Source organism: Ammodytes marinus (genome assembly GCF_949987685.1).
Source record: "Ammodytes marinus genome assembly, chromosome: 13".
NCBI lineage: Eukaryota > Metazoa > Chordata > Actinopteri > Uranoscopiformes > Ammodytidae > Ammodytes > Ammodytes marinus.
In genome coordinates, this window is record NC_137217.1 from 16,940,992 (window position 1) to 16,958,772 (window position 17,781).

Here is a 17,781-nt window from a genome sequence, read left to right on the forward strand (position 1 = left end):
ATCACTGCTCTGCTGTTCAGCACTCTTTATAAAGCTCAGTCCTAATCTTAATAGCAAGAGCAGCGGCCACTGGACCAGGAGATGCCTGCCAGTTCCACACTCTGGCTTTATCTAAAGGGGAGCATTACTGGCACTGTTTATGAAACAACACAAAATGTGCACCCACAGAAAGTGAACACACATACTTGGGATACAGTAAAGCCAGCGCTTTTCGTCGAAGGCCAATTTAATGGCAGACGAGAAGGGCCCAAGGAGGTCTACTGACTCAGCACTTCTCGGCGAACACCCCTGCTGGAGAGACTCCTGCATCGTTTTCTCCAGTGGTCTACACAGTGCTTAATGGGGGGGGGACTACAAGACTAGAAACTGGGTTCATTTTTCCTCAGAGGGGGCTGCGTCACAAACCTGACATACACACACACACATGTTTGTACGGCTATACTTGTGAGGACACTCATTCATATAATTCAATCCCTAACCCCTTACCCTTATCAAAACTAAATGCCTTACCCCGCCCCTTACATGAACCTAATTCAAACCTGAATCTAAAAACCTAGTCTTAACCCTCGAACAGCCCGAAGTGAGGACTGGCCAAAATTAAGATGAATTCAACTGAAATTGGTTCTCACAAAAACAGTTGTACAGGTACACACACACACACAAACACACACACACACACACACACACACACACACACACACACACACACACACACAGAACAATCACCAAATTGTTCTATTCTGTCAATAATACCCGTAAACTGCTCCGCCAACAGAGGGAACACAACTGGTGTCTTATTTCCCCTCCTTGAACTTGAAGCCACACCATGTTTGACAATTCCTCTTGTTCTTTTCAAATGAGCTCTTTCTCCTAAAATGACAATCTAGCGAGACGCGGTGCATCTACAAAACAGTGTCCCAGTGTGTCAGAAAAAAATCAAACAAAGGGAGCGTAGCCATAGCCCTGAGAGAGATGAAAGGATATGATGAGAAATTCTGAGTAGTCGAGGCCTACAAAGCAAGAACAGTTGGATTTTAAAATGCCTGGTTGTCAAGCACATCATGAACACTCAATAAAACCAAGCAAGGCATACTCAGCAGAAAAGTGTTGGCTTTATATGTACCAGGGCAATGAAATGTTAAAAAAGTGTCTTATTCTGTGATCTACATCAACTACACATTTCACATGCTGAATCAATTATGGAGTCAATAGCAGCACTTTATGTTATCTGAAGTGAACATGAAGTGGGTTCAATACTACATTCCACGTTTCCTACAACATCGCCCCTGTAATGCTACAACCAACTCATGCTCTTCTTCAATCTATGTAATCCGCAAAATTATCCAATGGCCAGAACATGTCAGGTCTATCTGATCTTAACTATGTCATCTCCTCTCAGGGTTACACATGAGGAAATAAGTTTGCACGGGGTCAATCAATTTATCACAGCTACAGACCTTTAATGACACACACACACACACACACTGACTACCTTCAACTGTGCAGATATGTCCGAGCAAACGTAGTTGGCTGAATGGTGGTCAGTTTATTACTAGGAGTGAGACTGTATCAGAGATGGGACAGGGGGGATTTGAGAGTCACAATCTATAGCCAGGCTTCAAACACTGTGTGGAAGTGATTATGGCCTTAAGCTCCCATGACATGGATATCTCCTGGCTCTGCAGCATTCTGTCAGAGGATCATACTTTAATCTGTTTGTAAAGACACTAGGTATGACACAGGCGCCTCAGGAATGTAACCTGCTATTAATATCAATTACAGATGGATTCAATGGCCAATGATCAGGGGAGTTCAGGAACCTAAAGCAGTGTAGGAACATAATGCTATTCTCTTTCCAAAGGTAGGTGGCTGGGCTTAAAGAAAAAAAAACTAATGAAAGCACAATTTTGCTTGTTAACTGGATTTGGTGCAGCAGTGTTACTTTGACATCAGCTTGTAAAAATTCTGAAATAAAACTAGGGGAAATTATTTTCTGTTAGGATAAATGTGTTGGAGTTGGAGACTGATGTTGACAGATCTCTCTGCGGTGAAAGGAGGGTGAACTGAAAACAACACTAAAATGAAACAATTAAAGGTGAAATACCTCATCAGACCTTTTATTAGCACCATCATCATCAAATCAACAACACCGAGCAGTAGGGGATGTAATCCTGGTCACATCAGCACCATAAAAAGCCAGCGAGCAGAACTGCCCTATTTTTTTTTTACACAATAATTGGCAAACCACCTTTACCCCCAGCCTCCTCAGACAACACCGTGTGGGTTTAATGACACACATCCATACCAGACTGTGCCAGCTGGCACCACCACAGGCCCTGGTGGGGCTCAGTCTCCATCGAGAGAAGAAGCGGACCACTTTAACCTCACAGCTCTCAATAGCCTCTCATAAGCTCCTAACAATTTCAAAAAAAGGAGCTAGGAAAGGAGAGCTCTCTCAAGGTCCAATAGAAACACAGAGCCAGAGAGCAGCTGATGAATTCCAAGTTAGACAAATAAATCCATACATGTTTGTGGTCCAGCCGACCAGTAGCCTTCATGCCAACCTTTGGCATGTGATCATCTAAAGTGGGCTGCATATGAGCGGTATATCAACATACTCCAAGTACACGAAAAAAGCATATGGAGTCAATAAAGTAACGGGGCCAAAAGAACGTGTAAGAAACAGAAATTAAACCAACACGGTTTTGAACCTCTCTTCTTTATCCAGATCTAGCAGTTATGGCAAGACAAAGCCTCATTAACTACATATTACAGGGAAACAATAAAGCTAAACTATAAAGCTTGTATGAGTTGTATGTTGGTGGGTTTTTTACAATTGCAGTTTAGCCCCCTTCTAATGAGAGCACTGAGGTAACATTCGACAGAGATGAGGGCGATTACTCAAGAGACATGTCTACACCTCTTAAGTGGTTTAGATGACATCACCGCTGCCACTCGGCCAGGGAGGCCAGGTATTTTAAAGGACGTGGAAACTCTTAGACATTCAGTCTGTTACAAAAAAAGAGGGCACTAATAGCACCAGAACTTATTAATTAGATCAAAGGCAACATGTGTATTGTATACCAGCAAGATCAACAACACAATATAACAAATGTATACCTTTTATACATTTGGCAACAGGTTCCACTAACTCACAAGCTAACAAAAAAAATCACACATCCGGACCCGATAAGATGATTGAGATATCTGGTGACTGATTCGCAGAGGATTTAGAGAAGCTTATAATAGTGATATTCATTTTAAACTTCCTTTTCCCTCTACGATCTCAAAGTGCTGAAAGACTTTTGAAATTGAAGGTCCCTCAGGAGGGGTAAAGCCTGTGTGTCCCCCTCAGCTCCTCGACAGACCAAACCACCTCCTGAGAGAGCAGCTGTTAAGCAAGGAGAGCTCAATCAGCCGAGGCCTGGAAAAGGGATTATTTCACTAATTTATCCTGGAACGGAATGAAATAGCTATCATTATGAATCAAATCACTATAATGGAATCAAATAAGGCAAAAGAAATATGGCAAGCAGGATATTAATATGTATTCCCCAAGGCCGAGGATTTCAAAGCTGTATCTTTTCCCTTCTTATCTCGACCTAAATTCTTATGTGTCTCTTTCCCCTCGACAAACACTAATCACATTGCACTGATTATGTCTGACTGCTGGAACACAGACGTATTCGGGGCTGTTTGAAAAAATGCCAAAATTGTTGTAATCAAAAACTTTTCAAGTGTCAAGTTACTCTTGAATAATAAATGTTTTATTTTTGGCTCATACATTAGCAGCTACCAAGGACAATATCCTGGTCTATTCCTGGACAATAGGAGACTGGCAACAAGTATAACATACATTATCAACCAGCAAGGCAGTGCCAGTCCCTCTTGTGTTTTCAATCTGAGCTGCTCTGGCACGATCCCAGTTGCACCTTTTAAAGTGCATGGAATACGACCAACTCTTGGCATCAACATGTATTTAAATTTTTTTTAACAATATTGTAGTAATAGAGACAACACATATTGTATGTGTGGAGTTGTTGGCTATGGAAGTTTGGTGAGAATGAAGGAAAGGTTCAAAGAGACAGAGGTCAATCGTCGTCTTACCCTCCTTCCTCTTGAAATCCCTCCAGTTCATCTCTCTGCTCTGCAAGGGTGGACTCCAAGTCCAGGTAGCTTCCATTATGGGACAGCTGAAGGGCACAGTCATCAGCCTAGACGGGCAGAAGTCAAAGTTAAACATTGATATTTCTTCAACCCCCTGGAGATCATGTCATTTACACTTTGCACATGTTGATTAAGCAAGTAGGGGATGATTATGGTCAAAATACCTGCTGTACCAAATACTGCTCCTGGATCAGAACCCAAACACTTAAGCTGAACAAGGGACTGTGAAAACAGGCTGATTTGGAGCCTCTCTGTTCTTTATTAAAACCATGACCATGTATGATGATATCATAAAATTGAGCAAAGCAGACCTTTCCAAAGCTGTGAGGGAGACAAATCTATCCAGGAATTTAATTTTAGAAGATGGCAGAAAGCTCTTGGAATCTTGGGGTTTTTCTGCTTCCATGCAACAGAAGAATGACTGTGTTGAATGTTTGTTTTTCAAGCTAAATATGAGTTCACAACCATGTGCAAGAAAATCACAATGTGGTAGGTTTTTCATTCTTTAAACTGACCCTTCGGTTGCAACAACAATGCTGCTCACGTTTGTTCTGTGTAAAACTATCCTATTCTTGTATGTGTCAGTGGGCAAATGCACAGTGAGCATGAGGTTCATGTGAAGTCTGCAGTAGAGAAAGTCATTTTATCAGCTCCTGTCAACGACCTACAATGACAAGCAGGGCAGGTCTGGTGCCTCTTATCTCTCTGTGTTCTCCATGTCTGATAAACTATCATCACACAAGATGATTTGTCTGGTCTCCAATGGTTTTCGTCAGCTGACGATGGTCAAGGAGTTGAGGAGTGAGTCTGTTCACTCGTCTGGTTGACCTCCAAATTACAGATATTAACCTATTTATATTCACAGTCTGTCAGCTCCACGGGACAGCGGTTCAAGCGGGCAAGCGGAGGACAGGAAAACAAACCATTACAGGAGGGCAGAGGTATGACCTGTGTGGAGAGAGTGACATCGCTCTGCTTTATCGACTGTCCATGTCTAAAGCAACGGAACAGCGTAATGTACAGTCCACAAATATACTGCGCTCTGTGCATTTATTTTCTCTCGTCAGCCCACACTGAGGGTGTTTGTAAGGAAGCAAAGATCACCATTTAAAGGTGGAGTCAGAGATTATGGAGAATGTTTGTTGTCAAAATAAATTGTTGTCATATTCAGTGAATGTCTTCTCAAGATCTGCAACCTGTCCATACTGTGAGTGTGCTGTAAATAAAACAGCTGGTGATACAGCCTCGCTGCAAACTGGTATGTAAACAAATAGAGTATGTGAACAAAGGGGTCCAACTGTAGCTAGCAACATGACTTGTTTACAGAGCCTAGGCTGTGTACTAACACTGGATTTTTCAGTCAGTACACACACATAGTACGAACAGGTAGCGGATTATGAGGAGATATTCACTGATTTTGACCAAAAGGGATTTGACAACAAGCATTCTTCAGAATCACTGAGTCCACCTTTAAACATCCTCAGAAGCCTGCAAAATCATTCTCTCCTAAAGGAAGAGCTGACATGTAAACAACTATTATAACTAGACTGGTTATTGCCAGGTCTGATGCGGTTCAGTTCAGTAACTTCATTAAACTTGCCTGAAAAAAAGGCTGGGAAAAACATTATGGGTATGATGGTGTTGATCTGTTGGGCCACTCTTATTCTCTTTGTATTATTGCGCTTCAGAACTCAAGGACTGTGTCATATTTGAAAACTGAAACAAAACATGTGGTCGGTAAGGAGAACTCTCACTCAGTGCGTTTACATGCAGACTCATAATCGGATAAATAACGAATAAGACTTCAACAGGACTTGTAAAATGCATTATCCGATCTACTTCGCACACAAATCGAAGTCGGGTAAGAACATCTAGATAACTCGTTCATAGTCGGCATTCTACCTGCCTGTATACAGGATCGCATCTCATATCGGAGTTTGCGTTCTGCGCTTGCTCGAGAATCCCTGCGGAGGATTTTACAAGGAAGTAGAAGGAGACAACGTAATAAATAGTAGTGTTGTTGCCGGAAAGGAACCTTTAACCACTTGTTGAAAGGGCTACAGCGCCACCTAGGATAGCGGAGTCAGCTATGCTCCGGCCGTTTATCGGATAGTCAAGTGACGCCGCGGTCCGTTCGAGTGGCAAGTTCGGTATGTCTTATTACAATCTAGTTGTCCCATGGAAACGCTCTCTCTCTCTCTCTCTCTCTCTCTCTCTGGGCTGTCTTGTTTGCCTTCCATGCATGGCGAACCAAACGATGATTGGTAATATAATAGTTTTAGAGATTACAGGGATGAACGTCCTCCCTTTGAGAGAGAACACCAGAGATGAGGCAGAGCCCAAGGCCGGCCCAATAGAAATCGAAAGCTTTAATCGCTCAGGAAATCCTATTGCTTCTATGACATTGACGAGTCTAGGGTTAGATTGCTGCTGATGCTCAGTAAAGCAGACTGAAACATAGAAAGGGACAGAGATAGAAAGTAAGGAAAGACAGATGGACAAAGAAAAGGTAAACGACCAAGGCTATGTACACAGACAGACAAGAAGTGCAAGTGCTTCCACCAGATTACAGGACATATTCTTGACGGACAGGAAACCCAGGCATAAGAGCCAAAGTTATGTCCACTATTTTTAAGCCTGTGCACTGACATACCTTTAAGAAATAATGGGTGTGGAGGCATAGTGAAATATAGCATGCATGACAATACTAAATCATAGATGCTGACCACTGGCTGAACCCTAAGTAACCTGTGAGACACTGACTTTAAGTCAAGACTGGTTATTCACGATGTTCATTGATTAACTTTATTTAATTTTTTTCTGATAATGAACAGTCTTTATTTGGTCATTCATTTGGTCATATAGCTGTGATGCACTAACCTAATAAAATATTTGAGTGCCGTTTTCCAAATCGTTGCGGCAAAAAGCCATTTCAAGCAACCTATCCGCAGCCATCTTCGTTGGTTACTTACTCTCACAACTTCGACAGCGCATGTGCAGCACTGTCTTCATTCGGTTAAGCCCGCCCATATCAGATAGTATGACTTGATTGGTAGCTCCGAACATAGTTAATGAGCTCCAGTGGTTCGTGTCCAGACCAGTATGCAGAGCAAATTTAAATCTGACTGCGGCAAGTCTGGATTTCCAGGCTAGTGATGCACTGCACCTGCTTATGATTTAATGTCATTTTAACATTCATACATTTGTATTTCAAGAAGCCTGAGTTTTCTAGTCAACCATCTATAAGTTTGTCTCAAGTGTTCTCCATCACTGCATATTCTAACTATCCAATTGCTCTTCTGCTTCTGTTTTATTCAAAATAAAAATATGTTTTTAATAATACAGAAAGAAAAGATCAGATGGTTTGCAAGTGTAAAATATTTGAACTGGTAACAAATGCTGTATATTTATTATTTTATGTATTTTATGTTTTATATGTTTCTATAAATTATACATTTGTTTTCAGTCCTTTGAATCATACTTTAAGTACTGTTCATGGATTGGATGAAAGGGCAACATGTTTGTTCTCTTTCAGCTTTATGCTCTGTATCACAACCTGAAATAGACAAAAACATTGGGCTGAATATGGAGCACTAACCAGTAATTAGCTGACTGAGGAACCAAGAAATGCATTTTCCCCACACAAGGTTTGGACTCAAAGAAGACCAAACGGGAAAAAGCAGAAAGGTCAAAGGGAACTATGCAATCCTGACATTTAACAGTCAATCAATCCGTACATCCATCAACACATCCATGTTTCCTTACATCCTCTAACCGTGGCCACTTTAGGTTCCTATTAGATAACCAACCTGGATTACTGTTTACAGGTCTTGCCAGGTTGGTGCACACAAATGGCCCTTAATCCAGGAACACTGCAACCAGATTATCCAGCAGAGGCTTCTGTAGCTGTCCCCCGCCCAGGATTTGAACCCACGGTGGCCGAGCAAAGGCCAAGTCCAGAGAAGTAACTACAAGTGCTCTGCTCACACACACTGAGGTCTAGCCTCTCCCTTCAACCACCATACTGTGGTCCACTGACCAGGGAGGCAGTTAAGGCAGAAAGGACTAAAAATAAACACCATGCAATTTGCAATTAAAAACTGCTATCTCACTCCAAATGGCTTTGTATTCCACATGGGGAAAGACATCAAAAATGAGATAGCATATACTGTGTACAAGCTGCACATTTGAAACTCAATAGCTAAATAATAACACAATATTTTACATAGTTAACTTTTTGTAGTCCTTAAACTGCACCCTACTCTAAACCAAACAAGGATTACAGTAAGCCACTTTAAAAGCTTAAAGTTTGCTTGATAAAGGTGAGGATGGTATTTGTGGTCTTTCTCCGAAGCAATGTGATTTAAAACACATTAGAAAACACTTGAAGCATGAAGGAGAAACCACCACAGTAATCTCAAATTACTGTCAAGCGTGCGGAAGATGAGTCCGTCCACGGATGCTGCATTCTTCTGAAAGGAGCCTTCTGCTGAGACAACCCTCCAGGAAGCAGAGACCGGCAAAACCTCAACTCTGCATAACAATGTGTAAAGAATTCAAAGGAGCTCTGACAGGCACAAAGGAGGAACCTGTATTTTACAGCATTTAACATAACTTCTCATTATGGGACTGCAATTTCACAGGGAAAAAAATGCAAGAAAACAACCGTCCCAAAAATTGAGATCGGTTGAGTGAGAGACCATTCTCCAAGACTTAGCCACATTTTCCCTCCCTTGAATTCTGCTTTGCAATCAAATGCCAGGTCTCAAGGCCATCAGGCCACAAACTACAAAACATTGACAGAGAAAAGAGCACGAAGGAGTATTGATCTATTTATTTGTTTTGACTTTAACAGCAGATTGAGAGAGAAAAAATCAGCAGATTTGCACAGCGTGCAAACTTCGTCATCTGACAAGGACGATGCATTATTCATGACTAAATAAAAAGGCTGAGTCAGGTAATGACTAGTCTTACTTTCCATCCACAGAGAGCTTGTTTATAGATGAGATGCTACAGCTACACACGGTATGAATGAATATAAGTGTCTTAAGCACACATTGTGTGTTACAAAGGTGGTCAGCATTCGAAATATTCACTGTTACTGCAGTAACACCATACTTTACAATTCATGCTACAGTATGCATATTGGTGGCATGGCATTTTACAAAAAGCCATTGAGTGATAAACTGATTTCGAAGTGGGTCTGCTGTCTGGAAGCATCTACTGTATGGTTTGAAACATCGTTGCTATATAAACCCAGGCTTTTATGTGTAAACCTCACACAACACTAAGTCTTAATGAATGTCTGACTCTGTACAGCAGCATAGCCAAGGAACCATCCCATGTAGGCTACAACCCTATCGAACACACACACACACACACACACACACACACACACACACACACACACACACACACACACACACACAAACACCTTAAGACCTCCTCTCTTGAAACTGCTGATTGAAACTGACAGGAACAGCCCAGAGACAGCATATGCTAGCTGTTTTGACTCCCTCGGCACCATGTGTTAGCAGCAAGCTATTTATATCTGATGGACCTGCACCACAGAGGCAGAGCTCCAAGACAAAAGGTTTTGTTGTCAGAGGTATTGACAGCGTCGCAACAAAGTCAACTTCTTCAAATATTTGAGGGTGTGAATCAGAGAGCTAATTGCTCCAATGTGGTGACACAGTCTTGTCATCATTTAATCTAGTAATTTCTGTGAAAAGCACAAGGGCAGCTACCCTCAAGTTACTGCTGCTAACCACCAATGTGACCAAATCTCACAAACCAAGCACTGTAGAGCCTACCGCTGGTACTCCCTCTCTGTCTAGTTTGCGGTGCCGCGGGCAAGCTGCTAAACTGAGACCACTCCACTGTGCAAAGTACATCAGCTCTTTGTTTGTGTTTTTAATTCTGCCCGATTCCCTCTCCTCTCTCAAACAGCGGAAAGCATTCCCATCCCATCCTGCTGGTCAGACTGAGTGGGCTGCAGAATGAGAGCCAGGCTTGTGGTGATCCACAGCATCCTGAGGCTTCTGGGATGTATCTTACCAGCTCGACTCAAACAAGATGGGTATACCATTGATCTGACAGAATGAAGAAAGACCCTAATTAACTTTCTATTTACACTACTTCCCAACCAGGCTTAGATGAACACTCACTAAAAAGACTCAACCTCAGATGATATGGCCCCTCGCTTTGTTTAAATTTAAAGGTCAGTAAATTAGGTATTTTGGAAATGTGTTTGGATGCAAATGGTCTAATCAGAGGGCAGAAAGTGCCATTTCTAGAGCAATACAGTCATCAGAGGTTTCTTAAGGGAAATTAAAATAAATTGTGAAACTTAAACAAGTCCATAACATCAAAAAGAGGAAAATTCATTGATCTTGAGCTGCTTAAAACTGGCAGTGCAGTTGTGGATTTTGGGAAGGCCAACTCTTGCACCCAAAACAATGTGTACTGTTTCACCCTGACCAAATGCAACAATGCAGAGGTACAGCAAAACTCATTTAAATAACAAAATATGCCATCTTGGTGGGGAATTACCCCCTCTATCCCTCACCAACTGACCAACTGGTCATTTGACCCCACTGGGGCTGCATAGTGACAATAGTAGAAGTGGTTTGCAACATTGACTTTAAGCCTGCCCATTACAACCACAGAGGTCCAGTTGGCACCTTTTTCATGAAAGCTTGTTCATTTCTCACAATGTCTTCATAGTAAAGACAAAAGGAACGCAAATGAAATTTAAAGCAGGGTTACAATTCTAGTATTACTACTAAGAAAAGTCAAACAGTTAATGTGCATTGTATGTAACAAATATGTTTTGTTTGTTTCTTTCTTAGAAAAATATACATGAAAACCTTTCCAAAATAAAAATGGTAAATGTCTTCTAGTCAATGAATAGCCACAAAAGCAGGTTACTGTGGCGATTACTGTTGTGTTTGAGGTAAACATTAACAGATTCCTGCCACTCCTCAGCCAAATAATGGGTGTCCATTCCATCTCTATATCACCTAAAACAACACCAACAATTCCACATTGTAATAATAAAGGCCTCTTCTGTCTGACACCTTGAATGCAATCCCTGTTTGAATGCATGCTGACCCTCCATCAGCATCACATTTCAGCAAACTGCTTCGAGTCACTGGCTCAATCAAAACAGTCCATTAATAAGCCACAGTATAAGCGTAGACTTCTAACCAAGTTCATTTAAAGAAACACAAACAAAAAAATAATCAAGAGATGGAAAAAGCGTACTGCTTACCTTCTGTGGGGCTTTTAACAGCCTGTGGACTCCAGCAATCTGATTTATCAGAGGAATATCTTCCCTGAAGGTGTACAGAGGTGGTCTGGTGGGCTCGGGGAAATTGGTGCTGTTAAATGGATCAGTATCATCTAAGAACTGCACCCTGCATATAAACGTAGCCATGATGTATCCATGCAAAGGCGATTGTCAGATAATGGAAATGCTAGATGCGACACCACAGCCTCCGGCAGACAGGCAGCCCACCGGTCAGCGAACTACCGGCAGGTCTTCTGCAGTAGCAAACAATCGTGCACCCTCTGTTATCCTTGGATCTTCTCCATTCGCCTCACGTAGCGCAGAGGACACGGGACAGCCTACACACAGACGCCCAGAAGTAAAGATCCAGGGTGCCTCGTTGAGAGGTACAGTCAGTCAGAGCGGGGCGGCAGTATCCAAGGGCATTGCGGGCGTTTACGGTGCTGAGGCAGACTGCGGACGGGACTGCTGCTACACTTGGCGCCTGGTCTGTGAGAGCGATGGGAAGCGGCTCCCTCCTCAACCAGAAACTCAGCCAGGGGACGCAGCATGCCAGACCTCAGCCGGCCGACGAGGCTCATTTTACAGGCGCAATGTCGGCCTCCAGTGGCGAATATGAGAAGTTCACAAGATGCTCTGCACTGAAGCTGGCAATGACTCGGTATAGAGCATGGACCTATAAAGAAATAGAGTGACTCAGCAGACAACGCGCGAAATGTTTTTTTAAATATCTCGAACAAATTGTTGCTAGGTAGACTAGGAGACAGCAGAGCAACAGCATAGACTTGATTGAAAATTATGACAAATAACTAACGTAACAGGCCTATAGGCCTAGACAATTAAAAATCGGTCAAACACACTGACAAATGAGATGATGCCAGATAAGCATTTTTGGTCAAACTACGAATTTCAAGGTCAAGAATGAGCCTTCAGCATGTCTTCATTACATGTATTCTTTAAATAATTGTTTAACCTGCCTGTGGTTGATTTGTGAGAATGAATACACAGTTAAGTGTTTGATAAAACACTGTAATGATTAATTTATGTGTTTTTTCTACATATCACCACAGCTGTTGGGATGTGATGATTATTCATAGGGTGAGTTTTTATAGTTGACAAATACATAAAACATAACAGATATCACTGAGATGGATATCTCAAACGATAGTCATATAAAGCCAAACTATCTGCATGGACTGATAAGTGGTTGTATTGTTCTGCAACACAATTTTACATGAAGATGCCCCAGTTTCAGTCCTTTTTTATCATAGTAGGCTACTGATGTAGATACCCAGCCCTACTCTAACACTTGCTCTAAGCAAGCATATAGGTTTTTATCATGTGGGTGAAATAACTCTTTAAGGTCTTGCCATACAATAACTAATTTGTTTACCTCCAATAAACCCCAGCAGAACAGTGACTCTTGTGCATTGACCCTTTACCATCAGATAAGATGCTAGTTAACTGTCATGTGTGTTCTCACTCAGCTGGTGCTTCAAACGCTAACTGATTCTCTGGGACACCACAGCCTAGTCAATATATTACAGAGGTCCAATGCATACTGTAGGATCTCACGGGGTGAGCCACAATTTACATTCCGGCAGCGCACAGAGCACTATTGTATATAGTCTACAATACTACAGCGTTTCACAGATCATGAAGTTAAAACTCCCCAATCCAGGCCTGGAGGAACGGATCTTGTCCCATCAGCAGCTGGACAAGCTGGAGCAAGACGAAGTTGGAGACAGACCAAAATGGGACAACAAGGCCCAGTACATGCTGACCTGTGTGGGGTTTTGTGTGGGACTTGGAAATGTCTGGCGTTTCCCCTATCTATGTCAGAGTCATGGAGGAGGCAAGTGATGCTTTTATGGTTTACTGCATTTATTCCATATTATCATTATTATTCCGTAGGACGTTTTTCGATAACACTGTTTGAGCAGCTGCAAAACTATATTTGAAATATTTAACTATATTCTCAAAGAGACAGAAGCCTTAGGTAGCCTGTACTCCCACACGGCTTTATTATCAATTCATTTACAGGCATCATTTTATATGGTTACAAATTGTAAGCACTAGCTTTAAGTTTGTATTTATTGGAAAGATACTGGCAACAAGGATGCACTTTAGTTTGCCTCTTTGTTATATTCCTTAAGTTATAAGCTGGTGACAGCCAACATGAAAGTGACAAGTTTACTTTGTGCACTGACAAATATTTGTCTTTGTAGCAATTGGCGCTGTTAGGTCAGGTTCTCTTGCTGATTTGATTTCCGTGAGTATATTTCCCTTGTGGGGCAAATTAAGTCACTTGATTTTATCTGAACTGTATTGTAATTCTGGAATCCACTGGGTATGAGGATGAGGTATTCACCAAGTTTAGTAGTAAATGATCAATATCAAAACCACCAAATCCAGTAATGACTGTCTTATCTGTTAAACAGCGGATATAAGAAGCAGTTTAAATCACAATCAGCAGTTATGGACTCTGAAAGATGGTCTGTAACTGATCTGTTGAGATAAGAATGTTATACCGCCTTGGAAATCCTTGTTAAATTCTTCTTGCTAAGGCTGAAATGTGTTATACTTTGCACTGTGCGAGAGTGCTGAGCAAATAATTAACATCAAAATGTAAGAAATTAATTTGTATTTTTGTTGATGAATATAGTCTTTGTCGTTTCATTAAAAACACATTTGAATTGAGCTCTTGGATTATTTTCTTCGTTTCAAGAACAGATTGACATGTATTTATTTATCTCATTATGATAGAAAACTGACTCATTGTCACTTTGACATCACCAACAGCTCCTTCGTTTTTTCTCCAGGTGCATTCATGATACCATTTCTGATCCTGCTGGTTCTTGAAGGAATCCCACTACTGCATCTTGAGTTTGCCATTGGTCAACGTCTAAGAAGAGGCAGTTTGGGAGTGTGGGCTACAATTAATCCTTATTTAACTGGCATTGGTAAGGAAAAAACTGTGTAATGTTTGCAAAAACTGGAAAAGTGCCTTTAAAGAAATGCTTTTAAAACATGCATTGGCAGGTATTGCGTCCATGTGTGTATCTCTGACGATCAGCCTCTACTACAACACCATCATCGCTTGGATTCTGTGGTACTTGTTCAACTCATTTCAAGAGCCACTGCCTTGGAGTCAGTGTCCTCTGAATGCCAATTTAACAGGTAGCGCTACAACTAGTGCTGTACTTCTGCAGAATGAAAAATTAAGTTAGAAACTCTTGATTTGTGCTGAGTAACACACCCTGTTGTTAAATTCTGTCAGGCATTGTCTCAGAATGTGAGAGGAGCTCCCCTGTGGATTACTTCTGGTACAGGGAGACCCTGAACACAACTCCATCGATTGAAGAGGATGGCGGTCTTCAGTGGTGGATACTGTGTTGTCATGTTTGTGCATGGTCAGTGCTCTATGTCTGCATCATTCGTGGTATCGAGACCACTGGGAAGGTACGGCACATTGCTTACTACAGTAATAGAGAAGACTTCAATTCATTCTAAACAATAATTATGTGAATACTTTTTTTTCCCAAAAGGCTGTGTATGTGACTTCAACCCTTCCTTATGTGGTGCTGACAATATTTCTGATCAGAGGATTGACCCTGAAGGGCTCTCTGAGTGGAATCAAATTTCTTTTCACGCCAGATGTAAGTTGCTAATTTAAAATGTATTACACAATAGTCTGCAGATTAAAAAAAAAATGTTTTTTTAAATGCTATTATAGATATATATTTAACAAGGATTAATTGGGTTTTAATTTAATCCACGGGTTTTCACAGGTTTATGGGATCTTTTATAAAATGTCTTGTTATTTTAGTACACTGAATAGAACCCCCGCCTTCATTCCTCATTAGAAGTACGGCACTTACCTAAAAGGCCATGCAGAGCAATAACCACTTGATTCATAATGGTTTGTTTTACCATTTCTTTCAGTTAGCAGAGCTGGCAAAGCCATCCACATGGCTTGATGCGGGTGCTCAAGTTTTCTATTCCTTCTCTCTTGCTTTTGGTGGTCTTATTTCCTTCTCCAGCTACAACTCAGTGCAGTAAGTTCAAAAATAAATGTTTTTAACCTGCGTCACGTAAAGTTACAGGTACTGTAAATAAATAACAATAAAATTGCAATTTTCTATTTAGCAACAACTGTGAACAGGATGCAGTGATCATCTCTACCATCAATGGTCTCACCTCCGTCTTTGCGGCGACTGTCATTTACACAATTATTGGCTTCAGAGCAACAGAGAGATTCGACAACTGTCTATCTGGGTACATAAATTGTTGAATTATACATTGTAGCAGCGTAAATATTTTTCTTCTTCAGCAATACATCAACGATGAAAACCTTGTCAACCTAACAAATTATGTGTTTTAGAAACATCATAGCATTGCTAAATGTATTTGATCTCGCGGAGGGCGACATTACCGACAGCAACTACGATCAGGTTGTTCAACGTTTCAATGAAACACACCCTGATGTTATTCAAGGACTGGATCTAACGACCTGCAATTTAGATACTTTTCTCAGTGAGGTAAGATTAAGATTATGTATACACCAGAAACACATCTTTTTGTTCTTTCCAATTATCCCATCAATGCTTTGCTATAACACAGTGCTGTATCTGGGCCTAGGGAGTTGAAGGAACTGGTTTGGCCTTCATTGTGTTCACTGAGGCTATCACCAAGATGCCATTTGCACCTGTGTGGGCCGTCCTTTTCTTCATAATGCTCTTCTGTCTCGGGCTGTCTTCTATGTTTGGCAACATTGAGGGAGTTCTAGTACCACTGCAAGACCTCAATGTTTTCCCTAAGAAATGGCCTAAGGAGGCTGTCACTGGTAACTCCTGCACCTATTCTCTCATTTTTCGTCAGTGAGGATTTCCAGAATATTTCACCATTGCTTTGCTCTCCCACAGGTATAACATGCATGTTCTGCTGTTTGGTGGGACTGGTATTTCTCCAAGGCTCAGGGAACTATTGGCTTTCTCTCTTTGACACCTATGGAGGATCAATCCCTCTGCTAGTTGTTGCATTCTGTGAGATGTTCTCTGTGGTGTACATATATGGAATAGACAGGTGATATTAAAATACTAATTATGTTTTTGTTCATCCTAAAACCTGGAGATTTCCTATAATCAAACTGACATAAGTATTGATTTTTACCAATTTAGAGAGAATTGAAAAGAAAATCATGCTATCAAACACAGCTATTGTTGGACTTCCTGTATCCAGATCAGTTTGCTTTTTTTGTTTAATTTGTTGTCCACACTCTTGACAATGCAGTGTGTGTGTGTGTGTGTGTGTGTGTGTGTGTGTGTGTGTGTGTGTGTGTGTGTGTGTGTCACTGTCCTCCTAGGTTCAATGATGATATTGAGTTCATGATTGGACACAAACCAAACTTCTTCTGGCAGGCAACATGGAGAGTCATCAGCCCGCTCATTATGTTTTTCATCTTGGTCTTTTACTTAATCACTAAAGTTTCTGAAAAGGTGCTTTACAAAGCCTGGGATCCTACATCGGTAAATATAAACTGACTTTGTCAGGATCTCCCTAGAATAACATATTAAACTTCTAAAACTTACTGTTGTGCACTATCAGAGGTCTCAAAATAATAACAGTTTCTCTTTGCCTCTGCAGGATAAATTCCCTACACTAGAGGAAAAGCCATATCCAGTCTGGATATATGTGATCATCTTTGTATTGGCAGGGATACCCAGTCTTGCTGTACCCTTCATTGCTGTCTGGAAATGCTTGAAGACAAAGAGGAAGGCTAAAGTCACGTCTGCCTGATATCTCTGAAAAAATTCAAATGAACAATGAGAGCAGAAAATCCCCAGCTTTTTTTCTTTTTCAACGTCTAAAACATTGATCTCATGGTTTTATCAATGCAATTTCTATGAAGCATAGCTTTTCTGAATATACCTGCAGCATATAATGCCCTAATGTCTTAGCAGTGTAGCAAGTGACAATAAGAAAAGCTAAAAAAAATCAAAATACACAGTCCCCTTTTCATCTTTATTCATAAACTGGTTGGTTCCTGTTTATTTAAAGAATACTTCATGCTATTATTTGTTTACCAAGTAAGGCTGTGTCTTTCTTTACCGCAATACTCTCTGAGCAGCTAAAAACAGCCTGCAATATGGGAATCTTGCTATCCTGGCTAAAAACACCATAAACTATGGTCTTAAACAATATATTTTAGTGGAGTGAACAAAGGAAATATTATTTTTATAATATCAATACAACATCTGAACTGAAACAATGGGGCCCTTGTGATGTGCCCTGCATCATATTATTATCTATAAGCTCTGTTG

General features: G+C 41.0%; 2 protein-coding genes across 2 annotated transcripts in view; one reads left to right on the top strand and one right to left on the bottom strand.

Moving 5' to 3' along the window:
* The window catches only part of fhod3b (formin homology 2 domain containing 3b), a 90,705-nt gene extending 78,776 nt beyond the window's left edge, over positions 1–11,929 (bottom strand). The window contains exons 1-2 of the mRNA XM_080039843.1: positions 11,441–11,929; positions 4,108–4,214 (exon numbers count right to left, since the gene is read on the bottom strand). Coding sequence (XP_079895969.1) covers positions 4,108–4,214; positions 11,441–11,605 — 272 coding nt within the window. The 5' untranslated portion in view covers positions 11,606–11,929. The remainder of the gene's footprint in view (positions 1–4,107; positions 4,215–11,440) is intronic.
* A 1,185-nt stretch (positions 11,930–13,114) lies between these two features.
* slc6a19b (solute carrier family 6 member 19b) lies at positions 13,115–17,257 on the top strand (the record flags this gene model as incomplete). The annotated part of the gene is made up of 12 exons (XM_080039551.1): positions 13,115–13,313; positions 14,281–14,421; positions 14,501–14,638; positions 14,739–14,920; positions 15,007–15,117; positions 15,404–15,516; positions 15,608–15,736; positions 15,843–15,999; positions 16,100–16,304; positions 16,384–16,543; positions 16,824–16,986; positions 17,105–17,257. The coding sequence occupies 12 exons, from the start codon at positions 13,115–13,117 to the stop codon at positions 17,255–17,257; spliced, it is 1,851 nt and encodes a 616-aa protein (XP_079895677.1).
* Positions 17,258–17,781: the final 524 nt, after the last annotated feature.